Source organism: Monodon monoceros, unplaced genomic scaffold, assembly GCF_005190385.1.
Source record: "Monodon monoceros isolate NGI ecotype Baffin Bay Population unplaced genomic scaffold, NGI_Narwhal_1 Super_Scaffold_12, whole genome shotgun sequence".
Classification (NCBI taxonomy): domain Eukaryota; kingdom Metazoa; phylum Chordata; class Mammalia; order Artiodactyla; family Monodontidae; genus Monodon; species Monodon monoceros.
The window spans coordinates 77,329,216-77,356,945 of NW_021703768.1; the positions used below are offsets into that span (position 1 = coordinate 77,329,216).

The following is a 27,730-nucleotide window of genomic DNA, read 5'->3' on the forward strand; positions in this document are numbered from 1 at the left end:
AATGGTAGCTGTAGAAAATGAGAGAGAAAACATAGAACACATAAGTTTTTTGTGGCAAGCCAGTATATAGACAAGAAATAGGGAAAAACCTTGAGGATTTTTGGGAAATGAGATCTGTACTTCATTTGACCAACTTGGTAAATTAACCAACAAATACTTAGTGATTATTTTTATGACTCAAGTCAGACAAGCTTTATATTTAATTCCATTTATTTACCTTAAACAACTTAACCTGTAAGCCAGGGGTCCCCAACCCCCGGGCCACAGACCGGTACTGGTCTGTGACCTGTTAGGAATTGGGCTGCACAGCAGGGGAGTGGTGGATGAGCAAGTGAAGCTTCATCTGTATTTACAGCCACCCCACATCGGCTTGCATTACCACCTGCGCTCCACCTCCTGTCAGATCAGCAGCTGCATTAGATTCTCAAAGGAGTGTGAACCCTACTGTGAACTGCGCATGTGAGGGGTCTAGGTTGTGCAATCCTTACGAGAATCTAATGCCTGATGATCTGAGGGGGAGCTGAGGCGGTGATGCTAGTGCTGGGGAGTGGCTGCAAATGCAGATTATCATTAGCAGAGAGGTTTGACTAAACAGAGACCATAATAAATCAATTGCTTGAAGACATATCAAAACCCTATCAGTGAATGGCAAGTGAAAACAAGCTCACGGTTCCCACTGATTCTGCATTATGGTGAGTTGTATAATTATTTCATTATATATTACAATGTAATAATAATAGAAATAAAGTGCACAATAAATGTAATGCACGTGAATCATCCCAAAACCATCCCCCCCTCCCCAGTCTGCAGAAAAATTGTCTTCCACGAAACTGGTCCTTGGTGCCAAAAAGGTTGGGGACCGCTGCTGCAAGCCTTAGAGACTCACCTGTAAAATGAAAATAGTAATTCATTTCAGTTTTCTCCTTGATAAAACGAGGTAACAATCAAAAATGTTAGGTAAAACACTTAATGCAGATAAATCTTGTTGCAGAGCACAAGCTCTAAACTAGTAGTCAGTCTCTTTTCTCTCGGTATAATTGTCTTAATCATTAAAACGAATTGTTAAGCTTTATTTACACTGATCCCATTTTTTCCCCCCAGCAATGTGGAGTGGCCTCTTCACTCACTTAACAGAATCTTGGAATAACTTTAAGGGCTTAGATCCAAATTATACAACATGGATGGATGTCATGGAGAAGCATGGCTACCGAACACAAAAATTTGGAAAACTGGACTATATTTCAGGACATCACTCCATCAGGTAAAAAATAAAATAAAAATGATTCTAACAGGCAGCCCACTGCTATAATACATACATGTACCCTTTTTGACTTCTTTCTCCACAAAGGTGAATGTAAATCTCTTAATCCCTAGATTGTGTTAATTTGGCTAAATCTTTAGCTTTCTTTAATCTTCTTAAAATATTGAAATTATATGCTAGTAATTTTGTTTTTCTTAAACATTAAAGGTCTATAAAATTGTTTAGTCCATGATTTATTTTGATTTAGTTATACAACGGCTACTTTATTACTCACTTTACAATTTGTTCTAAAGACCGTAATCTTCTTGCTACTTGCTTTTTTCAGTTCTCCCCAACTTTATTCTATTGTAACTTTTTTTTCTTTCATTTTACTCAGTCCTCAAAAATTAGGCAACTAAGCATAGGGAATAAGAGTAGAGATATAGAATCAGATTGCCTACTTTTGAATCCTAGTTTCTCTGTTTACTACTAACTTGTAGTATAATCTTGGGAATATTATCTAAGCTAACTGAAGTTTAATTTCTTTGTTGTGAGCATTAAATGAAATAATATGGGCTCATTTCACAAAGTTTCACCAGTTTCTCTTTAAAATCCTTCTACTTTTTTGGAAAGTAAGGTTAATCCAAAGTAAGATACAACTATTCATATTATCCTATTTGAAATTGTTTTCTTTCTTTGTTTTCTCAGTCAGTCCAATAATAAAAAGAATCTAAGGTTGAATGCCTTGTATTGCATATCACTATCACTCTCTGTGTGAGATGGTTAAAATATGATCTGAGTTTTATTCCTCAGTGGGATAATAATTCTTGGAGGGCACAGACCCTGTTTCTCTTTCTCACTACTTTATTCCCACTTCCAACGTAGTGCCTGTATGTTGTAGGTACACAATTAAATATTTGTTTAATGAATGAATGAATGGAATAAAAAGTTACAACTTATTATTTGATAAACATTGATATTCTATCTCACCTGGGTTAAAAGGAAAAGAGCCACTTAAACGTTGATATTTGGGAAATCAAAGATGGTTTTCAGTATAATAATTACTGTAGCATATTTTCACTTTACTTACTGTCTCACCTGAGCTTAGGAAGCTTAAATAAGCTATCAAGACTATTTGTATTAGTGCTGTATGTACCCACATAGTTATTTGACTGACAGATAGGTCAAGGCTGCTGTTAATAGCATGTCTGCAAAGGTTATATGACTTACAGTACGTTATCTTTCAGATTCTTCTGTGCAAGTTTAAAGATGGGTCTCAGAAAAAAAAAGGTCTCTCAATATCAAATAGATGCATTCAATGTTTTTGATAGACTGACTCTCAAAACACGTTTTTATAACTTTGAGCTACCTTTACCACTGAAATTAGCCATTTTTGAACCTGTTTATATTTTCAGCCAGAATTACAAGTCCCTTTAGTTTACTACTACAGTTCTCCATCTGTATTTTTTTCAACATCAAATGATGCTTTCTTCTTTTACCAGTTTAAGGACACTAGTCCAGCTGTGTGTCCCTTACCATATATACTATACTACACCAGACTGGGAACTTTAAGGGCTACACGCTTGTTTCTTCCAGACAACTGTTAAACAAGTGCTGGTGGTACTACTCATTAAGATGCCACTTACCGGCTTCCCTGGTGGTGCAGTGGTTAAGAATCCACCTGCCATTGCAGGGGACATGGGTTCAAGCCCTGCTCCGGGAAGATCCCACATGCCGCGGAGCAACTAAGCCTGTGAGCCACAACTACTGAGCCCACGTGCCGCATCTACTGAAGCCCGCGCGCTCTAGAGTCTGTGCTCCACAACAAGAGAAGCCACCGCAATAAGCCTGCGCACCACAACAAAGAGTAGCCCCGCTCACTGCAACTAGAGAAAGCCCGTGCACAGCAACGAAGACCCAACACAGCCAAAAATAATAAATAAATAAAAATAAATTTATTTTTTTAAAAAATGCCACTTACTAACAACTATAAGACCAGGGCAAGTTATTTATCTACTCAGGATCCCAGTTTCATCAAATGAGCTTACTCTAGATGACTCTAAAGATTCTTCCTGGGCTTCCCTAGTGGCGCAGTGGTTGAGAGTCTGCCTGCCAATGCAGGGGACACGGGTTCGTGCCCTGGTCCAGGAGGATCCCACGTGCCACGGAGTGGCTGGGCCCGTGAGCCATGGCCGCTGAGCCTGCGCGTCCAGAGCCTGTGCTTGACAACAGGAGAGGCCACAACAGTGAGAGGCCCGTGTACCACAAAAACAAACAAAAAACCCACACAAAGCACTGCAGCACTATTTACAATAGCCAGGACATGGAACCAACCTAAATGTCCATCAACAGATGAATGGATAAGGAAGATCTGGCATATATATACAATGGAATATTACTCAGCCATAAAAAGAAACGAGATTGAGTTATTTGTAGTGAGGTGGATGGACCTAGAGTCTGTCATACAGAGTGAAGTAAGTCAGCAAGAGAAAAACAAATACCGTATGCTAACACATATATATGGAATCTAAAAAAAAAAAAACAATGCTGATGAACCTAGTTGCAGAGCAGGAATAAAGAGGTAAGACATAGAGAATGGACTTGAGGATGTGGGGTGGGAGGGTGAAGCTGGGGCAAAGTGAGAGTAGCATTAACATATACACACTACCGAATGTAAAATAGTTGGCTGGTGGGAAGCAGCAGCATAGCACGGAGAGATCCACTCAGTGCTTTGAGATGACCTAGAGGGGTGGCATAGGAAGGATGGGAGGGAGGCTCAAGAGGGAGGGGAGATGGGGACATGTGTATGCATATGACTGTTTCACTTTGGTGTGCAACAGAAACTAACACAGTATTGTGAAGCAATTATACTCCAGTAAAGATTAAAAAAAACAAAAAGGCACAAAGGGAAATTCCGCCTCCTCTCCCCGCTCCCCCCACCAAGGGCAAGTGGTTTGGAAAACATGTCATATCCACGACTTGGCTGTCTTAGTTGCACCATGTCCACTAACTCACTGAGCTAACTTGCCAAGTTTTAGTTACCTAAGAGATTTTAAATAATTCACACATGTCATTCATACCTCCATTACCATGAAAGTTAACCAGTTTAAATGAATTTCTTTGATCAAAGTGACCTAGAGAATAATGATGTCTATCATTATTAGGCTCTTACTACCTACTAGGCACTGCATTAGGTTTAAGGTAAAATATTTCCAAAAAGTCACTATGTATCTTCGTAGGCTTGGTAGAGTCATATATTCAGAAACATACATTGAACACTTAATATCTATTAGTAGGTAAAGGAACAATTTGCAGATTTACCAAAAGATTAATTATGCAGTGAAAAGGAATTATTTTATTTTTGGCTGTGTTGGGTCTTTGTTGCTGTGCGTGGGCTTTCTGTAATTGCAGCGAGCGGGGGCTACTCTTTGTTGCGGTGCACGGGCCTCTCACTGTGGTGGCTTCTCTTGTTGCGGAGCACGGGCTCTAGGTGCACGGGCTTCAGTAGTTGTGGCTCGCGGGCTCTAGAGCGCAGGCTCAGTAGTTGTGGCTTGTGAGCCTAGATGCTCTGCGGCATGTGGTATCTTCCCAGACCAGGGTTCAAACCCGTGTCCCCTGCATTGGCAGGTGGATTCCCAACCACTGCCCCAGCAGGGAAGCCCAATAATTCTGATTCTCATACAACTTTAAGGACCTCAGTTGCAGGAGTTAGGAGAACTTTATCCTGGTTCTCTGTCATTAACATAATTTATGAGTTGTTTGTCTCCTCTCTGGGTCTTTTCTCAGCTACATCATTTCCAACTAGAACTTTGACCTGCATGACGCTTTTTGACTCAAACTCCATCTCCTTTTAGTGATGTTCTCTACCTTATAGCTGCATTCTAGGTAATTGCCAGTCACCTGTTTTTCCTTTCCAAATTCAAATTCTGTAAACAAGGATGATAGGCCCAACACATATTTCATCCCAGACTCCATCATAATCACTGACCAGGTTAAGGACCCAAGGATCTGGTCCTTAGGTCGGGTGCGCACCCCTGGCCAGTGGACAGGATAGGAGAAGAGTTAAATCCTACACAGTGTGGTCATCTGGGTCACCTCTTCGACAAGGGCTATGGACATGGTAACATATTCAATGCAGTGACTATTTGGTTAATTACTAATGAAAGATTTACTGGGGGATAATCCACCCACTTTATCTTTCAGATATAATGACATTTTGTCCAGGTTGTATTTTCTGTATAATACTGAAAAGCAAAAGCTTACAAAAAATTTTAAATGTTAGAGTGGCTTAAGTTGATATATTAAATTACTTTAAAAGTGTAATAAGAATCTTCCCCTTATGTGATGTAAAAGAAGTCAATGTGATCTAAACCATTAGAGTTATAATCATAACCAAACTATTTCATCACAATTGCTTTTTCCGCAAGGTAGCAAATGGGCCTTTATTTTTTAAAGTATAGTAGTAGAAGGAGTTTATGCCTGAGTGCATATGAGGAGGTAAGTATCATTTTGGTAGCTAAGGGAGTCACCTCAAGTTCAGCCTAGCACAATGCCTTGTACATGGTAGACATTCAATAACTCTTTCTTGAATTAAATCAAAAAGCCTGCCTTTATTTAAAACCAAACTGCAGCAAATACTCTGTTAAGGGCTACAGTCACTGTCACCTAGAACTCAAAGTTTTAAATATTGATGTTCCAACAGTGATGAATTCACTAGCAGGCTAGGAAATGGCTAAATGGGAGTTCATAACCTGAAGTCCATGAAACCCCTGAGTACCCCCACACACATTCATGCAAAACAAACCTTTTGTTTGAAATTTATTTACTATTATATAATTTTATAATATATAATTGCATAAATATATTTACAATAAATATATAATAAAATATAAGACACAGAATGAATAACAATTGTTATTCATTCAATTAAAACAGACTTTTTGTGAGTGATCATATATGTAAAGATAGATGACAGCCTTGTGAGTCCCTTAAAAAACAGTGTGTTTCTCAGCTTTGAGAAAAGAACATTTAATGGGAATGAATATGGATTCCATTTTCTCTTACCGAATTTATCAGGCCGATAGTGAAATTTGCCAAGGGCATGATTCAGAACTGTAATTTTTCCATGCAAGAGACTTATCTGAGACACATTAGCTGTTAAAGTCCCATTGAGAACAATGATTCTTTGTGTGAAAGGGATCCATTTGCACATAACTCTTAAAGTCTGAGATAGTTGAATTATTTAGTAATCTTAGGAAGCTGAAGGTTTAAGTCGACGCTCCTAATTCATTTTGAAAGAAAACTGTTATGTTCTCATCAATTTTAATGTATGATACTTTTTCAAATGTTATTGTCCCTATGTAAATTCACTTGGTGCTACCTGTGAGCTGATTGTCTCCAATACTGCAGCAGTGGAGTTTGGCACGTTGGCACAGAAAACCCACAAAGCAATGGCATAGATACAAATTTATGCAATAATTAGTTGCTAATATGTTAGTTTTATATGCCATTTATATTAGGAGGAGATTTTGCTTTTAAAAAGAATAAAATTGCTGATTGCTGGATAGTGCATTTAGCCATCACCTCATTTTCTGGAATCGATCCAAGGTAGAATAATTCTCCTATTCATGGGCTACTGTGGAAGCTATTTTAATGATCTTCTCTAAAAATTGAGGCTTTTTTGCATAAAAATTCTTACACTGTTATGTGGAGTGGTGCATCTCAAAATGTAACATGCATGCAGATCACCTGGGCGTCTTATTAAATGCCCTTCCCAATTCAGTGGGTCTGGGATGGGGCTCTAGATTCTGCATATTTAACAAGCTCTCAGGTGATGCTGATGCTGCTTGAAATAGCAAAGATATAAGGAACTGGACCTCAGAGAGAGGTAAGACAAGGTATAGCCAATTGTGAATGCCTTTATCAGAAACATGTGGTTACTTTTGTGTCCCTTTGAGAAGAGAAGCCTCTCTTACATTTCTACAAAGAGGTAAAGTAAACCTTGGACCACTTAGGAGGGGCACTTAGTATATATGCACAAAATGACACATTGAAGCCTAAGTTTATAGAGAACAATTTCCTTTGAGATAGGTGTACTCCACATCCAAACTCCCACCTGAGGCTTCGTTACAGTGGTCTCCACCACTGTACACTCATGAGAGCATGAGAGTGAAAAAGTCAAAAAATGATGTCTTACTATCTTTATGACAATAGTTTTGACCTTGTGGACCTCCTGAAAGCCTCTCGGGTACCTCCCAGAGATCCCTGAGCCACACTTTGAGAAATGCTGGCATATAGGAAACTATACAGTGTATGTTTGTGTCTATTTGCAAGTAACAGGGTAAATTTATAATGAGAGGAGCCAATGAATCAAAGTATCTAAACCACAGGTAGTTTTGGTTCCTCCCCATTAACACAAGCCCTTGTTTATTGTCCTGATTGAAACCGTACTCTTAATATTTCAGACAAAGTACATAGAAATGGAATGGAAAGAAATTTATTCAAAATACCCCTGTGACCAACTAATTAGAAAGGTTATATGTGGAGGAGGTTATATAGCAAGTAATGGTGGGTAGTGGGTAGGGGAAGACAACACTGAACAGTAATACAAAGTAGGTCTAAGCACATGGTCAAAAGATAATGTTTCCTGGTGCAACAGTTTGACCTGGTTAAAGAGGGATGGAGGGCTTCCCTGGTGGCACAGTGGTTGAGAGTCCGCCTGCCGATGCAGGGGACACGGGTTCGTGCCCCGGTCTGGGAAGATCCCACATGCCGCGCGGCAGCTGGGCCCGTGGGCCATGGCCGCTGAGCCTGCGCGTCCGGAGCCTGGGATGGAGACATTGGTTGTTTAGTAGAGAGAATTATAATTTTAAGTTATCTTTCTGTCACAGTAATTGTCATCGACTATGAAGTTGCATATTCACATTCTCTTTCCCTATTTTCCTCACTAGTGTTACTGGCCAGGAGAAATCTGGGCTGGGAAAAGGGACTTTGAGCTGAGAATTGCAGCTCCTGGAGCACCTACTGCTTATACTACATACACTTAACAATGGCCCAGGAGGACTGGGTTGGCCCAGGGAGTAGTGAGAGTAGAAGAGAGAATCATCAGTGATTATAACTATTAATATGTATTGAATATCTAAAAAGTGCTAAATGTTTTTGAGTTATAACGAAGTAAATTTTAATTTTACACTTAGGCACAATGCTTGAACATGGGTCAGCTAATCAAAGTATTACCCTCTTGATCAGCTAGCTTACTCAAGATTCTTGGAATAGCCAGAAAGAGTTAAAAGGGAATATTATGAGAGGCAATTTTACCTTCAACCATAATCCTGTCTCTGCTGCCCCAGTAATGCCGAAAGCATTTGTTATACTCTACTTCACTACCAGCAGTTATAGCAATCATGCCAAAAGCCCACACACTCAGGAATAGACAAAAGAAGATGCCACTAAGAAAGAAGGGTAAATCACATGTTATTTAGTGAGAGGGCAAAAGTGAAACAAAGTTTGAAATTAGCCATAATGGTAAGACCAGGCCAAAATTAAGTTGATTTGAGCCTTTTTACCCTTAAGGGAACCAACCTGGGCTAAAAGAATCTCAGAAACAAAGAATTAAAAAAAAAAAAAAGCAAAGAAAGGAAAGGGGCATAACCTTGCCAGAAAGATTAAATGAAATCACACTTACTCATTGCTGTGGCAAAAGATGGTAATCTGGGGCTTCCCTGGGGGCGCAGTGGTTGGGAGCCCGCCTGCAGATGCAGGGGACGCGGGTTCGCGCCCCGGTCCGGGAAGATCCCATATGCCGCGGAGCAGCGGGGACCGTGAGCCATGGCCCCTGAGCCTGCGCGTCCGGAGCCTGTGCTCTGCAACGGGAGAGGCCGCAGCAGTGAGAGGCCCGCGTACCGCAAAAAAAAAAAAAAAAAGATGGTAATCTGGTTTCAATATAGCCATCTTTCAAGGCAAGATCTTTCCTTGAGATGTTCTAGACTCACTCATGACTGCACTGTAAGGTGAACTGAGTAGTTTGGTTAGCACAGTCAGAACAATAGTCTATACTTGAGTTAATCCAAAGCCTAGTAAAGGCTCTGATCACCAATTAGGGTTTCTGCACCCAATTCCATTGTGTGGGGGTGGTTTCCACACACTACCAACTCTCTGGACACCAAGTGGATGTCCTTCAATTCAACTGAACTCCACAGGTTAAGGGCCCAGTCCTACAAGACTGCCCTCACTCCCCCACTTCAGATGCAAATCACAAGTCCAGGTTGTCACCTATGATTCTGACTGACCAGCTATAAAATCAGAGGGTCCCATGACCTCTTCCTTGGGTTCAATTAATTTGCTAGAGTGGCTCACAGAACTCGGTGAAACATTTCACTTACTAGACTACCAGTTTATTATAAAAGGCTATAACTCAGGAACAGCCAAATGGAAGAGATGCATGGGGAAAGGGCATGATGCTTCGGTGCCACTCTCCCACCCCTCCCCAGTCCGCTCCTTTTCTGGGTTTTATAGAGGCTTCATTACGCAGGCATGATTGATTAAATCATTGACCACTGGTAATTGAACTCAATTTCCATTCCCTCTCCAGCCTCCTCCTTCCCCGGAGATCAGTGGGGTGGGACTAAAAGTTTCAGCCCTCTAATCTCTCCTTTGGTTCTGGCAACCAGCCCAAAAGTAACCTCATTAACATAACAAAAGACACCTTTGTGTCTTTCACTTAGAAAATCTGAGGATTTTAGGAACTCTGGACCAGAATCAGGGAAGAAGACCAAATGTATATTTTTTTATTATAAATCACAATATCACACCGGACAACTAGTTAGGTTGTATTACAAGCTTTCTTGTAATTTTCTTGCTTCCTGCAATAATTTCTCAGCCATATTTTCCCACGTAACACTTCTTTGTTGAAAAGAAAGCACTTTGGTTCCTAAACATCCTGTGTGAATCTCAGTAACCTATTTCTGCTTATCACAAAATCCTAGAGCTCTACCGCAAGTACTGCTGGTGTGATAAACCCCTAGCATCTCACTCCTCTGCAGTAGCTCCGATAATAGCCACATGCAGTTCTCTCATTCAGCAGTGACTTAAGCAAAATTTACATTGTTTGGTAGTATGATAAATTTTACAAAACTTACGATTTTAGGATTTTCTATTTGTTAGATAGAATTAATTAAAATCTGTTAGATGCAATTCTGCTGAGATTCTAGTTTTCATTGTTTTTATCAAAATATATTGAATATCAACTATGAAAAATTATATTTTTATTATGGTTGCTTAAATTTATTTACTTGTCTTCAAAAGGCAGATAAAAGTTCTACTTAGTTCATCTATAAGCCATTAGTCATTTTGTGTGGTTTGAAACTTCCCTTATATGGAGTATTATGTTTTAATATAAAATAGTCTTTATTTTCACGTGGGTATATGAATTTTTTAAGCTCTTTTCTTAATTGATAGGGCACTTCAGAGGTGTTTGCCTCAACCAAAACACAAAAACAGGCTTCTTAGAAATGTCCAAGAGTTCTTCCTAAACAATTATGCCAACTAAAAATACTTACATAATATGGGGATATATGTATATGTATAGCTGATTCACTTTGTTATACATCAGAAACTAACACAACATTGTAAAGCAATTATACTCCAATAAAGATGTTAAAAAAATACATACATTATTGAGGAAAAAGTAGTGGTACTACTACATACTTTTGAAGCAGTTAGATAAAATATTTAGAGAAATTTAATTGATCAAATCATTTAGCTTTTAAATTACCAGCTAAAGAAAATACATCTAGAAATTTGCATCACCATTAGCTTAGCTTAAATCATAGTCAAAATTGTTCTTATAATGAGAAAAGATATAGCTGAAAACAATGTAAAACCTGAGACTTCAGAAACACGTAAGGTACACATGGGAGGTAAGATTTTTCTAAATATAAAGACAGTGATAGGAGGAAATTATTGTAGCTTTGGTTAGAAATACTATCTCTCTTATTCTGACAGAAAAAAAGACAAAATGCTAAAAAATTCAAAAGAAATACTAGGAATTTGAAATATTTATTTTACTAAATATTTTATTACGAGAAAAAAGTAACCTTTGTAAATAATGTCTTAGCTTTAAAGAACACATAGGTGAATATTTGATTCTTGTTATTTTTTTTCTTGGTTTTTGAATTTGCAATGCTCAGTACCTTAATAAGATCTAGTATAGTCAGTCTGAACATTTACATGACTGAGTCTAAAAATTGTTTTCCATATTGCTCTCTTTTATTTATGCTTAGTCAGTTTTTAAAACTTCTAAAATACCTTACAGTATACCTGTCTTTTTGCCCCCTCAGCAATCGTGTGGAAGCCTGGACAAGAGATGTTGCTTTCTTACTCAGACAAGAAGGCCGGCCTATGGTTAATCTTGTCCCTAAAAAGACTAAAGTAAGAGTGATGGAAGGGGACTGGAAGAATACAGATAGAGCAGTAAATTGGTTAAGAAAGGAAGCAATTAATTACACTCAACCATTTGTTCTGTACTTGGGATTAAATTTGCCACACCCATATCCTTCACCATCTTCAGGAGAAAATTTTGGATCTTCAACATTTCACACATCTCTTTATTGGCTTAAAAAAGTAGGTATACTGTGTGGGCTCAGAGGTAAAAGCTAACATTTTATCAGTATATTATTGGTGTTTGCTCACTGTTTCTTTTATTATCATTTTTAAAGAAAAATTTGAAAATTGCATAGTCACATTAAATCAAACTTGACCAATAACTGGTTGACAGAAACTAAAGGGACAATTTTACAAAAATATAATGTGTTAAAACTCAGAACCTACTTCTAAGTTGAATACATTTGCATATAATATGTCTATTTAAAAAAAAACTAAACTAAAAGATACTCTCTTAGGAGTCCAGGCAGTCCTCACTTTGCATGCTTCAGGAGCGTAAAAATGATTGTGCAAGCTGAAGCTGTATAAAGAGATCTTAATAATCAATTGGGAAAATGACCGTTTTTCTAGAACTCTAAAAACATTTGTCAAAACATTAAAAACTCTTCTTTTGGGTTATAAATGTATAGGGAAATGACAAAATAGTAAAACTAATGTTTATTTAATGCACTGTAATTGAAAACACTAGAAACATTAAGAATTAAAGTGTTTTGATTTTTTTATAAAAAAAAGAATCAAGAATAGTTTGAACAGTGCTTGCCTTCTCATTGTGTAACTTAAGATACAGAGCAAGCATCTTCTCTATGTCTCAAGAAATTGTCATATTTCTTTCTAAATTTGGATCACCTTCCAACATTTTACCCTTTGCACTTTCAATGTCATAATATATTCCTGAGAGTTCCTATAATGTGAAGATTTTTGCTAGTGTCACTTCCTCTAGGACATGTTCATCTTTTTCTTCATAACGACCTTCCTTACTTATATCTATGTTTTCACTAAGTTCCTCTGGCTGTATATCTTGAGTGTATCAAATGGTGGCAGTGTCAGCATTCCCAGGTCAGCTAGTTCTTCTATAACTCCAGTTAACATTTGATTCAGGGACTTCCCTGGTGGTCCAGTGGTCAAGACTTCGCATTCCACTGCAGGGCGTGCAGGTTTGATCCCTGGTCAGGGAGCTAAGATCCCACATGCCTTGCGGCCAAAAAACCAAAACATAAAACAGAAGCAGTATAATAACAAATTCAATAAAGACTTTTAAAATGGTCCACATCAAAAAAATCCTTAAAATTTTTTTTGATTCAAATTTTACTTGCAGTGTTATCACTTTTTATTTCTTAACTGTATGTTCATCTTTGTTGATCAATTTCCTCTTTTGAGTATCCATTTTTATATCACATGGATTTATCACTGGGAGACAAGGAGGCAGCATACCTACACACCTTTGCAGTCTGTTTATGTACTAAATAAAAGATGTGCAGTGATCAAACACAGACAAACTTTGAAAGAAATGACAGTTAATCACTGACTGTGATACACATATGTAATCTACATGGTGATGTAGAGACTAAAGAACTAGCAGCATATGAATGTGAAAGTTTGTACTTTATGCAATAACTCGCAGTTAATATACCTGGGTAATGATGACAAATTTATATGATAATAGAGCAGTCAGAGTCACGCATACAAACTGGAGTCGAGCAGCCATTGAGGATCTGGTTTCAGACACGTCTCTGCACCACTGAAAACTTGAACTTTCTTTGAACTGTACCAGGCCCAGGGACACCACCAGCTGTATTCAGAACAACACCTGCCAGCTGCAGCCTTACGGTCTCAAGGTCTCCCCTTGTAACTATGCAAACATTTCAGACCCCAAACAACCTAAGCCTCCTTACTTCTCATCAACTCCAATTATAATTCTTGATAAACAACTCATGTAACTAACTGTGGCCTTGCAGCTTTTTGCCTTTATAAGCCTCTCCCGTTGTATAGTCCTATGGAACACTGCAAAGTGCTTCTTGAATCCATGTCTCTTGGGCTTCAGTCCTAACAAACCCCATATAAACACATTTTTATTTCAATCAGGTCTCCATTTCTGAAATTTTGGTTAACAGTAATTAAAATTTGAACCCTGTTGTTGGGGAACTGGTACTATTTAAGCTGTGGTAACTGATATCCGTGCATACCTGAACCATGTAAAGCGAGGACTGCCTGTGCTTTGAAGTCTGTCACCTTAAATCAAATTTAAGTTACTTTAAAACCTCTATCCAGAAACACTATGTAGTGCACCCTACTTTAAAGGAAACAGTGTCGAAGTTTTAGATACTTCATGTCTTCTTAAAAAGTTCCTTATTTACAAAACAGAAGTAGAGTCGCAGATATAGAAAACAAACTTATGGTTACCGGGGGGTAAGTGGGGGAGGGATAAATTGGGAGATGGGGATTGGCATCTACACACTACTGTATATAAAATAGACAACTAATAAGGACCTACAGTATAGCATAGGGAACTCTACTCAGTACTCAGTAATGGCCTATATGGAAAAAACATCTAAAAAAAGAGTGTATATATGTATAACTGATTCATTTTGCTGTACAGCAGAAACTAACAACATTGTAAATCAACTATACTCCAATAAAATTTTTTAAATATAAATAAATTAAATTAAATTAAAAGTTCCAACTGGCTCTATCTTAAAAAACTTGTCAGGAGTCAGTACTAGCCTAATGAAATGAGTCAAATAATTTAAGTAGATATTTGAGTTTATTAAAGCTACATGACTGGAAGATATGTATGACTTAAGTCTAGTCTTAATGGTTTTCACCAAAACTGTAAGCATTTATATGTATTAAAAAGTTGTATTTGTTCTTAACAAACATTTGGCTATCTCACTAGATGTTGGCATTTTTACTAGTGAACTACTGGGAAAAAGGAGTCTAGATTCTTAGGTTACTGATTCTGAAGTTCTGAATTGATCACACAACTATATTAAAGTGATTAGATACTTATGGATTAGAATACTGTCTAATATAGCTCATGCTTTTTATTGACATATATAATCTTTAAAATAATTTCACAACTGTCTTACTATATATACAGATATTGATATATACCTTTTGTTGTTACTGAGAATACTAAAAATCTGTTCCTAATTTATGTATTTGATTTACTATTTTCTTTACATAATTCGCAACCATGCTTTTCTACTAACCTAAGTAATTAAACTTTGTCTAGTTTACCATATATTCTTGTTGGAAGGGAGGAGTATTACAACTTTGTTTTTCTCCCCTTTTTAGGTGTCTTGTGATGCCATCAAAATCCCAAAGTGGTCACCTCTGTCAGAAATGCACCCTATAGATTATTACTCTTCTTATACCAAAAACTGCACTGGGAAGTTTACAGAAAAAGAAATTAAGGATATTAGAGCATTTTATTACGCTATGTGTGCTGAGACAGATGCTATGCTTGGTAAGTGGTATAATTAAAAAGCAGTCACATGAGGAAAAAGTAAAATATTTTTCCAACAAACAAACAAATTATGCTGGTTGGTGACTTGTATGAACATCCTCAGAAAATTTATTGCAACAGTTGCTGAGATACTTCAGACTTAGAATTATAAGATTCCTGACACATATAAAAATTGGATAATTTGCATTATTAATAGTAGAATAAAAGTCTTTTATATCTTAATTATTCATAAATTAATAGATACTTAGATTTGTTCATATATATATATATAAAAGGTCACAGAAAACTATCATCTGTTGGAAATGAAACGTTTTGCTGGATTTAATCAGGAATCAGTATTCAGCCAAACACAGTTAATTATAAGGCATCTTGGGTTCTAGGAGATGAAACAGATGAGATGTAGAACCTTTTGACTTCTCCCAGACACGTATGTAAAACAAATCCATTCTCCGTAGGCCATTTAGAGCAAGGCTTAACTAAAGCTGAAATCAGTTTCCTCATGTACATTGATCCAGAATTGGATCCAGGATTGTGAAAGGTAAAGGTCTAGGGGGTAGCTGAAGGTGCTGAACTTGCTCAAGAATTAGACAATGGGAAGCTGTGGGAAAGTTTTAAGCTGGGGTGTGACATGATCAGCTATTTTAGAAAGATAGCCACCAGAGTGGTACAAGGGATATTATGAAGGGGAAAGAGGAGTGGAGGCACGAAAACTAATTAGGAAGCAATTACAGTTGTCCAGCTGAAAGACCCTGATGCCCTGATGGTCTGAACTCCGTAAATAACTCATGAGCTGTGGGTCTCAAATCTGACTGGACCTCAGAATCACCTGTGGGTTTTGTGGGGGGTTTTTTTGTTGTTTTTTTTTTTAAATAATACAGACTCCTATAGGCCAGATTCAGAAACTGCCAAAGTAGAGATGATGCTTCTCTCTGGACTATGCCTTACTGTGTTCTCTTAATTGCAATGAGGAGGAAGTTTCACATCACTTAGAGAGAGGGAGTGGTCAGAGAAATTTTACTGCCCAAGAATATGCCAAATCACATTCATATACCATCTGTACTGCTTCCAGCTCTTTTTCAAAGGTAGGATTTCCATAACACTCAGCCAACTTCATGGGCATGATCTTGATCTGGTGACTGGGAATTTGAGAGAAAGGGTAGCAGGAGGAGGGGTTCTGACCCTTTTATCACCTCACGCTGGGCAGGAATTGTGGGTCGATGGTGATAGCAGTCCTTTCATGAGACATGCACAGTGCTAACATCCAGGCTTGTCTTTCCTTTCTCATTTGAGTCACTGGGGGTAATGTTTTCCCCCATTGTCTGATAGAAACATAGAAAGCAAGCCAGCATGATCTCCAAATAAAGAAACTTATCCTATGGGTATTGTATTTTCTCCTTCCTCTCTCTAGTCCATCCACTGAGAAGCAGGCACATGAACTCTGGCATAAGTTACTTGAGAACAGTAGATAGGGCTTCCCTGGTGGCTCGGTGGTTAAGAATCCGCCTGCCAATGCAGGGGACACGGTTCGAGCCCTGATCCAGGAAGATCCCACACGCCGTGGGGCAACTAAGTCCGGGCGCCACAACTACTGAGCCTGCGCTCTAGAGCCCCGAGCCACAGCTACTGAGCCTGCGTGCCTAGAGCCAGTGCTCCGCAAGAAGAGAAGCCTCCACAATAAGAAGCCCGCGCACCGCAACAAAGAGTAGCCCCCTCTCGCCGCAACTAGAGAAAGCCCACGCACAGTGACAAAGACCCAACGCAGCCTAAATAAATACGTAAATTTATAAAAAAAAAAAAAAAAAGAACAGTAGATAACATTCTGATGTTAAGAAGCATCCTGACAAACTCTTAGAGGGTAGAGTTCTTATGAACTTATTGTGATAAAATAAAACATGAGCTAAAAGCTAATTAAGATTTACCTTGACTTATATTACAGGTGAAATTATTTTGGCTCTTCACCAGTTAGATCTTCTTCAGAAAACGATTGTCATATACACCTCAGACCACGGAGAGCTGGCCATGGAACATCGTCAGTTTTATAAAATGAGTATGTACGAAGCTAGCGCCCATGTCCCACTCTTGATCATGGGACCGGGAATTAAGACCAACCTACAAGTATCAAATGTGGTTTCTCTTGTGGATATTTACCCTACTATGCTTGGTAAGTAATGCAATTATGTAAATATTTATTTGTAATAATGCTGGAAAATGAATAAGCAAAATAGTCAGAGGCCCTGCGGACCTGTTCATAACCCTTGACCAGCTCATTTAACTGTGAGTCAAATCCATATCTGAAAAATGAGGATAATATTTCTCAGGTTCCTTTGGCCTTCACTTACTCTAGTCATTTTTCCTTCAAAAGACTCACAACCAGGATATGACAATAAAGTAAGCCACATATGATATTCAGGTCTATAACTTTATAGATATGATTTGTGCATCATTTGATTCTCTACCACCACCTACCTAAAATGTAAGCATTTCCCTTCTGGATTATTCCATCCACTTTGAAACTACTAATTTTTTTACAATGTTACAAATGTCCCTTAATGTTGATGCTATGAACATATTTCTCCCCAGAATATTTAGATTGTTCTGTACTATTTATTTTACTAGCTTCTAATGTCTATTAGCATAACCATAGGTCTAGAACAGCAACATCTGGATATGGGTAGTTAGCAGTTTTTGTTAAAGATACAAGAATAAAGCCATCGTAAATTCAGAAGTTATATAGAACTGTTTCTATCTAATTTAGAAGAGTACTTTAAATTCAGTAACATTTAAATTCAATAACATCTAAATACTCTGTTTGAAGGCACCATAAATTGCAAAAAGTACCATCAATTTATAAATAGATTTTGGTGAAAGAAAAAGTTAACACAGCATAAGACATGTGTGTTTAATATGTTCATATCAAAATGCGAAACAAACATGTATCTGGAAATTAAAGAAATAAGAAAGTTCTTTTTATCTCCTTTTTTCTGCTACAAACTCTTTCCCTTCATTTAACTAAAGACTATTATAGGGTCTTAAATTTCTTTACAGTTAATTTAAATCAGTGCCTGGAATTCCCCGGCAGTCCAGTGGTTAGGACTCCGAGCTCTCACTGCTGAGGACCTAGGTTCAATACCTGGTTGGGGAACTAAGATCCCACAAGCTGCGCGGCCAAAAAAAAAAAATCAGTGCCCTCCTTTTGTCTTTTATTTCACATCTCTTGTATATTTGGGCACACTTCTTTGTTGTTCTTTTGCCTGATGTATATTTTTAATCTCTTCAGTTTCTTACTCATCATTTGCTGGTTCCCCTTTGTCCCAAAGCAATTATCACACAGCCATGTCTCTGCCACTTTCTGGTTCTATCAATTTCCAGGCAATCCCTATTACTTTTCCTCATTTCTGGGTTTTTTTTTTTCTTTTTTTTTTTAACTTTTTATTTTACACTGGAGTATAGTTGATTAACAATGTTGTGTTAGTTTCCCGTGTATAACAAAGTGATTCAGTTATACATATAAATGTATCTATTCTTTTTCAAATTCTTTTCCCATTTAGATTATTATAGAATATTGAGCAGAGTTCCCTGTGCTATATAGTAAGTCCTTGTTGGTCATCCATTTAAAATATAGCAGTGTATACGTGTTGATCCCAAACTCCCTAACTATCCCTCCCCTCACCTCATTTCTGTTTTTATAAGAAATGTATGTGCAATTGTGTTTTAAGTGTCTCTCTTATTTTAAGTGTCTTCTTTTAAATATTTTAAGTGTCTGTTATTATCACCTTTGTAGCTTTATCAGTATATGCTTCTTTTACAGTGGCATTTCTTTAGTTTCCTCCCTTAGTTTTTCCTTATAGAACTTCCCCTACCCCATTTCCAAATTTGCATATCTTTTTATCCTTGTTCTGCTTTCTTGAGGTACACTGATCAGAACTGCAAAAGATTATTAAAGGTTGGGATGATCTCAGTTTTCCCTCAATATATTTCATAGTGATATTTGGCATTTTGTTTGTCTTTTTGACTGTAGCAGCTAAATAATCCAGTATCTGTCTGCAGTAAGTTCTAGTCTATTCCTACTCATTCTGTCACTTTATATGTTAGTTGATTAATATGCACTGTTTAAATCATTTTTCTTTGAATATTGTTTTATATTTGCCTATAATGCAAATTTTCTTCTCTACAGTCTTGATACACCATTATCATTACTTGCCATTTCATACATCATAAAAGTTAAAAGTCATCTGCAAACTGGAAGATTTCACAATGTATATATCTTAACAGATTATATAAGAAAATACTAAATAAAGTTGTTTGGAGTGAGGGAATTTTCATTTATCCACATAGAGGGACAACCTGCCTGTCTCTGCCTAGTTTATGTTACTTGACAATTAGCACTTCTTTAGCCAAACAAAGCATTCCCAGAAACCCCTTTGCATTCCTTCCCCACTCTTCTGGAAATTATGTAGGTTCTCTGAAATTGTAGATTTTTTTCCTATAATTTGTCAATTATTACAATTTTTTAAAACTCATAGTTCTACATAGATTTTTTTTGTTTTGTTTTTATCTTTGACTGATGTTTGGTAATAGAGTCCTTCTGAGTCACATTTCCCAGCAGAACATGTTTTATTAACAGCATTTTGATCATGTGTTGATTAGACCTGCCCAACTAAAGTAAGTAAAGCCAAAAATTAGTGTCTCTCCAGTTCTAAACTGGAAATTAACATTCCAAGGCTTAATGTGTTTCATAACGAACATTTTTATTATGAAAAGGGAAAAGTTACATTTATATGATTGGTGGAGGAGAGTGAAGAGAATATCTATGCATGGATCTTTATATAAAACACTGAAACAGGGGCTTCCCTGGTGGCGCAGTGGTTGAGAGTCCGCCTGCCGAGGCAGGGGACACGGGTTCGTGCCCCGGTCCGGGAAGATCCCACATGCCGCGGAGTGGCTGGGCCCGTGAGCCATGGCCGCTGAGCCTGCGCGTCCGGAGCCCATGCTCCGCAACGGAAGAGGCCACAACAGTGAGAGGCCCACGTACCACACACACAAAAAAAAAAGACAAAAAAAGCCACTGAAACATCCTATTAACCAGATGTTAACCAGAGATAAGGTAGAAAGAGAATGATGCAAGGGGGATTCAACAAGAACCTTATGCTGGAGCCAGGAAACAGCACTGTAACATTATTTATCTAAAATTAACCTTTTACAAGTGATAAAGGGTTAATATTAATAGAACTCTCACAAATCTATAAGAGAAAGAGACATACCCTATTAACAAATTGACCAAAATATATAAATAAGCAATTCACAACAGAAGACACACAAATGGCCAAGATATTTTCAGAGATTCAAACTCAGTAGTCTGAAAAATATTAAAATAAGAAGATACCATTTTTCTTTCACACATAGAGTTTGCAAAGATTTTTAAACAGCAGAAAAGCTTATATTGGAAATAGGCCTTCTCATATTCTGCTGTTGGGAGTATAAACTGGCACAGATTTCCTGGAGGCAAATGTGGCATTACATTCCAAATTACTTAGAAATATGCATACATTTTGACCTAGAAAATTCCAATTTTAGAAATTAACCTGTAGATATACAAAAAGATTTATCTCCATGGATATTATTGTATTATGATGTTATATTAAAGAATTAGAAACAGTATGAATATCTAGTAGTAATGAACTGGGTAAAAATTAGTCAATTTTGTTTTAAAAAGTGAAATGATACATGGAAATGGCTCCCACGTATTATCGAAAAGAAAATGTAAGCTCTAAAACCATATAAAATTTTTTTGTTTTGGTTTGATTTGTTGTTTATTGAGATAAGATATCTATCTAATTTATTGACCAGATCAGCACATTTTTTAGAGTAAAAGGATACTATTAACAATTACACCAGGGACTTCCCTGGTGGCTCAGGGGTTAAGAATCCACCTGCCAATGCAGGGGACACAGGTTCGAGCCCTGGTCCGGGAAGATCCCACATGCCATGGAGCAACTAAGCCCTCGAGCCACAACTACTGAGCCCGCGTGCCACAACTACTGAAGCCCGTGCGTCTAGAGCCCGTGCTCCGCAGCAAGAGAAGCCACCACAATGAGAAGCATGCATACTGCAACAAAGAGTAGCTCCCGCTCGCCGCAACTAGAGAAAGCCCGCGCATAGCAACAAAGACCCAACGCGGCCAAAAATAAATAAATAAATAAATAAATAAATAAATAAACTTAAACAAAAAAACTCCCAGATATTTCTCTAAAAAAAAAAAAAAAAAAAAATTACACCAGGATTAGCATAAACTGAGTCTGTTGCCTTGTTGAACAGCCTTACCAATCAATAAGGCAAAGATAATTCTGATGGTCTATGTTTAATCTCATGTTTAATTCAACCTTGTAAAATGAAATTACTTACTTCTAGAAGGGTTTAAAGCTATCAATACTTTTAGTAGTGATTAGTAACTCTAAAATTTGACCTGTGGGACAGTGTATTCTATTTTTCCTAAGCTTAATAAATAGATTTTGATAAAGTATCTATGAAGGACTTATTTTGTGATTCTTCTAACCAACTAGGAGCTTAAAATAGATATAAAATATAATCTATTCTTAGAATTCCAAAGGTCCTTTATTACCTTAGCCACAGCTGTATTGTTTTGTATGGATCCAATTTATACACAAGAGTATGGGATTAAATTTCTCAGATCAAAGCCTCAAGCCAGACTTCCTCTTCCCTTCCATTCTATGGACCTTAGAAATGTATAAAAGATGGTGATTCAAAAAACCTCAAATAGAAAGATATTAAATAGGAAAAACCAACTGGGATTCCTGTTTTAATAAACCTACCTTACTATAAAGAGCTTGTTGAAATTTAAGATGGTATAATGCATTTATAAAAAGGTCTGAATTTACAAATAGTTTTTAAAGGTATTTTAGAAAAGTGATTATTTTCTATAAAATGATATTTTATGATAAAGTAGGAGGAGTATTCTTAGTCTATGTATCTTTGTAGGTCCTATCACATTATCATTTTCTAGTACTGGCAGAAGAGTGCCATTTTATGAATAGGAATTCTTTATACTATTAAAGTTGATATCATTATTGCATAGATTATTCTTTAAAAATTGCTCCCCAACCTGTGATAAACCATAATGGGAAAGAATATGAAAAAGAATGTGTGTGTGTATATATATATTATATATATATATTATATATATATGAATCATTTTGCCATACAGCAGGAATTAGCACAACACTATTAATCAACTATACTTCAATAAAATAAATTTTAAAAAAATTACTCCCCAAAATATTTTCTTCTCTAATAATCTAGTATCAACATCCTTTAGCTCAGTTAGAAATAAAGGTAATCTCATTTTTAAATTAAAATTGTTTGGACTTTCTCTTTTAAACTTCTTATTTTCAGTTGAATTTTTTTCATTAATAGTTGGCCTTTTTTGTAAAACACCTAACTTCTTTTCACATAAAGGATAAATCCAGAATTTTTTTGAATTGTGAAAATGTAATTGTATAAAAATGCAGTTGTGTTTAAAAGAATGCTTCATTGCTAGTGATTTAAATTGCAAAACCCTCCTTATCACAGGATCTTAGTGGAGGGTTGGGAGGGTCATTCTACATAGACTATTTTGTTTTTATTGGCTGAAAAATATTGGGAAGTTGAATAACTACAGTAAGGCAAGACTTGAGGAGCAGTATTGAAGAGTCCAGACATCCTGGAGTCAAGACTGCCTAAATTCAAATCCTCCTCCAGTATTTACCAACTGTATACCCTTGGGCCAGTAACTTAACATCTCTGGTCTTCAGTTTTCTTATCAATAAAATAGAAATAATAGTGGCTATTCCATAGCTTAGAACAATGACTGGAACATGGTAAACAATTAAATGTTAGATATTATTGCCATTAATATTTTTTATTCTTCTTAGGTATGCCCTAAAAAATGTATATAGCTTGCATCATTGCCATACCAGGCTAATCCCTTATCTATCCATACACTTGGGAAGAAATATAAGCTTATCTTTCTTCAGGAGACCATCACAAATATCCAGGTCTGCATTTTTACCCATTTGATTACTGTTTTAAATTTAAGTCACTTTATTAAGAATCATGCAGTTACTACTAATATTTGCTTCTACTGCCAAGAACGATGAAACTTCCTTAACACGGAATTCTAACGATAGATTTTCCAGAAGAAAAAAATATGAAAAATGGTTTTAAACAAAGATCAAAGAGCTTTCTGAAAAGCAGTTTAAGCTGAAGTGCTTTTAAGGAAATAACTGATAAACATATGAAAAATGAATACACAGTTTCCCAAAGCACAGAAAAATCAATAAAGATTAAATACATATTTATTAAATACTGTGGATATTTGACAAGGATTTTATTCTTCAACATCAATTTACACAGGTGTATTATTCTACTGATCCTAGACAGGAAACAAGTCACATTATCACTTGCCTGAACTGCAATAGCTTCCTAATTCTTTCCTTCTGCCCGTACTCACTTTTAGTCAATTCACCATACAGTAGTTACTGTCAAACATGTCACGATTCTGCTCAAAAAATCACTTAGAGTAAAATCGAGAATCTCTAATTGGGCCTGGGAGTCCAACATGATCGCCTCCCCTATCTAACACATCTTGTAGAATTTTACCTCTCACTTACTCTGCTCCAGCCATGCTGGACTCCTTTGCCTTTGGGGAACGGAATGAAGCAGCTTCCTGCCTCAGGGTGTTTACAGTTGCTATTCCCTGGGAGAATGCCCTTCCTCCCCATGCAGATATCTATTGAGCTCATCTAGCCCTTTCTCAGGTCTCTGTCTATGTCACCTCATCAGAGAGGCCTTCCCTGACCACACTATATAACACAGCACATAAACACATACCTGCCATCGTTCTCTATTCCCCTGATCCTGCTTTATTTTTCTTCACCTCACTTATCACCATCTGACATATTTGTCTGTCTCCCCACATTAGAAGGTAAGCTCCAAGCGTCTGAGAGAGCTTATCTGCTTCGTTCACTGTTGTTGCCCTACACCTGGAACAGCACCTAGTTTGTTAGATGCTGGGGTTTTGGTTTTTTTTTGAGTAAAAAAAATTAATACTTAAATGGACTCATCCTAGTTTAATACTGACTTCTCATATAAACATAGCAGAATTATTTAAATTTTCTTAGTCTAACAAGCTTCTTTAGGAAAATTAGGCTAAGAACAGATCTGAAATAAGGTATTTCTAAGTATTAAAGGTGATTAAACTGCTGAATACAGGAACTTCCCAGTCATGGGTATCTGCCAGTTGGTCCCTGCTTCCCAGCCATCTTCAAAGCCCTCTTCTGTCCCTTCCTCTGCCTCGCAGTGGTGCCCCGTGACGGCTGACACACAGACCAGCCCGACCCAGCCTATTCCCTGGCTACTTTCTCTCCTTACAGAAAGTAGCCTACTGTCTTGTAGCTCAATTAGTTTCGTCTTGGGCCATCTTTTTCTCTCATGCACATCCTCTTTAACATCTTTGCTCCTTCTTCTTCTGTTTTTAACCAGTTATCTCTGAAATACTTCTCTTTCTTTCCTTCCTTCCTTCACTTGTTCTTTCACTCTTTCTCAAAAAAGTCCCTGATGATGATTGGTTGGCAGAAGATTAGTACTTGTAATATGCTCCTTCCAAGGAAATGGAAGATACAAATTTTTTAATTAAGTTATATGTAAAACAAGTACCTTCAGAACACTTATAGAGGTCTTTGTCTACTTCCTTATTGTCTTTTTTTCCTTATTGTCTTTTAATTCATTTGTTTTTCCTCAAATATGTACAGTCAAGTTAAATTAATTTTCTTATTCAATTTTAATTTCTAGCATTGCAGATATATTACATTCTATTTTTTATTGGAAATACTTAATTATTTCTAAATTAATGTTTCTAAAAACATGGAACATTGAAACCAGAAAAGCTGCAGGGGAGGCAACTACAGATTCCTTTCGGAACTATCGCAAGGACCCAGCCATAATTAACGGTAATTTTTTTTTCGCGGCTTGCGGGATCTTAGTTCCCTGACCAGGGATTGAACCGGGCCCATGGCAGTGAAAGCACAGAGTCCTAACCACTGGACCACCAGGGAATTCCCAATGATTGATAATTTTTCTATAGGAAAAAGATAGTTTGAGTTCCAAACAAATACCTTAAAAGCAATTTTTTAAAATACAACCTTTCTTTGACGTTAAACATTTCTCATGCTATTGTTTTCTATGTCTATATTTGATAAGGAAAAAATAGATTATTTTTCTCTAAATCAGTATAATCCAGGATTTCCCAATGTATGTTCTGCAAAATACTAGTTCCTCAAGATGCTACTTCGGGGTAAAAAGATGTTCTGTCATCAAGTAACTTTGGGACAGATGGCGTACTACATACCACCCTTGAAGGTTTATGATACACATCATCAATAGATTTATTTAATTTTAACCACTGTTTGCAAACATATGTAACTACTAGACTCCTTTCTCGTATAGGTCTTGTTAATGTCCTGTGGGACCAATTTGAAAAACACCTGTGATCATTCCATCATTTGGAAATACAGTACTTATGATATTAACTAATATTTGTTGAGGGTTTCCTATGTGTCAGACACTGTTCTCAGAATTTTACATAAATTTTCATATTTAAACCTAAAATAAACCTATGAAATTCAGGCATTATTATTATTCCCCTTTTACAGATGACAAAACTGAGGTTCAGAATGGTTAATAACATGCCCAAGGTCACAATTCTAGTGAAGTAATAAGCATTTGGATCTACGCAGTCTGTTTACAAAAATCCATATACAGCCTCTAGTCTCTGCGACCTTTAATGATGTCATTTATGAATGCTCAACTAATGAAAGAATGAGTTATTTTAAAATACTGTGTTATTTAGATATTGCTGGAATTCCTCTGCCTCAGAACCTGAGTGGATACTCTCTGCTGCCATTGTCATCAGAAATGTTTAAGAATGAACGAAAATTCAAAAACCTACATCCGCCCTGGATTCTGAGTGAATTCCATGGATGCAATGTAAATGCTTCCGCCTACATGCTTCGAACTAACCAATGGAAGTATATAGCCTACTCTGATGGTGCTTCAGTATTGCCTCAACTCTTTGGTAAATTTGTTGATATATTTTTTAAGTATAGATTATGTGTAATGAGTTGACCTACACAGCATTTGCTCAAGGGAGCCAGTAATCCATCTAAATAAATGTCTGCAGTTTCTCATGCTAGGCCAGTTTACAAAAGGTTGCCCTAGTGAGGAGCAGCTTCTTTGCAAATCAGCATCCGAATTCCAAAGCAAGTGCCCTGAGGCTTTTGATCTGGGTCTCAAGATTGCCACCATTGTTTTCTCTGATCAAGGTGTCTTCCAATACTCATGGTTATCGGTCCCAATCAGTAGTCAACACCCTCTTATTGTACCTTGGATTCAGTTGTTCTGGAAAATTAACTGCTCTCTTATGGAGCCTGACATTCTACATTTATTAGTTAATGTTCACCCCATCCCTACAAGATGTTACTATCATCTTTATTTTATAGAGAAGACTAGAGTTCAGAGACTAGCGTTCAGATACCTGCACAAGGTCTCACAGCTCAGAAGTGGCAGAACTGGGATTTCAACCCAGGTTTGACTCCAAAATCCATGCTCCTTCCACCCTACAAAAGCCTGCTAGATTCACTACTCTGAATTTGTTTTTAAGCAGCATTATTAGATTTATGGTTTTACTTATCCTTTGTCCTCCTTTTGCACATAAAATACGTGCTAAAGCTATTTTTAATATTCCTTTCTCCCTAAGTTTTTTTCCCAGTTACAAATGTCAAAATTATTAACTCAAAATAATTCTTCAGAGGCCAAACTGATTGACACCCCCCGCCCTTAACTCTAAAAGGAGATTCTTGGCTTCAAAACAAGTCCTTAAGTTTTCATTCTGTTGAATAATGGGCATCTCTTGTTCATTCATTGGTTACGTTCTGCAAAAAGGAGATGTGCCTGTCAAAGAATCAGTGGGGGAGCCTGCCTTTCCTGTATTCTGGGGTTTATTCACTGACTTCCCTTTCCCAAAGAGGTGCCATCTGAAATCACCTAGCAAAACCATAAATGTCTTCAGGATCTTCTGGCTAATGCACTCAAATAGGCCTGTAGGGGTTTTTCCCTCACTGTGAATTGTTCATTTACTGTCTTAAGTAACTTATCATAAGATCTTTGATTTTTCCAATTAGACTGGCATCCTAGTTATATCCTCTGTCTTCCTACATTGTAGGTAAAAGGGGTGTTTATGTTATCTGAAATATTTATCATTTTCTTGATGATAGTGATTGAGAGTTTTTATTTGCATGGCTATTTGCTCAAATAGACACAATCAATGAATGTAATTTTCAAAAATTCAAGCATAGGATGCTAACGTATATTTAAAAAAAAACAAAAAAAAACTAGGAGTAAGTGAAGTTGCAAGAACTTGACTCCACTATATAAAAAATTCTTCAGCTGGAACATCTGGGGTTGTTGAAATGGGACAATATAAGCACTACTATATATATATATATATATATATATATATATATATATATATA

The 27,730-nt window shown here is 37.0% G+C and overlaps 1 protein-coding gene across 1 annotated transcript in view; it reads left to right on the forward strand.

Annotated features, from left to right (window-relative positions):
* ARSK (arylsulfatase family member K) overlaps window positions 1-27,730 on the forward strand; it is a 47,831-nt gene that overhangs the window by 18,599 nt on the left and 1,502 nt on the right. Inside the window, exons 7-12 of the mRNA XM_029216803.1 lie at window positions 1,102-1,261; window positions 11,578-11,860; window positions 14,975-15,146; window positions 17,083-17,307; window positions 25,088-25,150; window positions 26,050-26,274. Coding sequence (XP_029072636.1) covers window positions 1,102-1,261; window positions 11,578-11,860; window positions 14,975-15,146; window positions 17,083-17,307; window positions 25,088-25,150; window positions 26,050-26,274 — 1,128 coding nt within the window. The remainder of the gene's footprint in view (window positions 1-1,101; window positions 1,262-11,577; window positions 11,861-14,974; window positions 15,147-17,082; window positions 17,308-25,087; window positions 25,151-26,049; window positions 26,275-27,730) is intronic.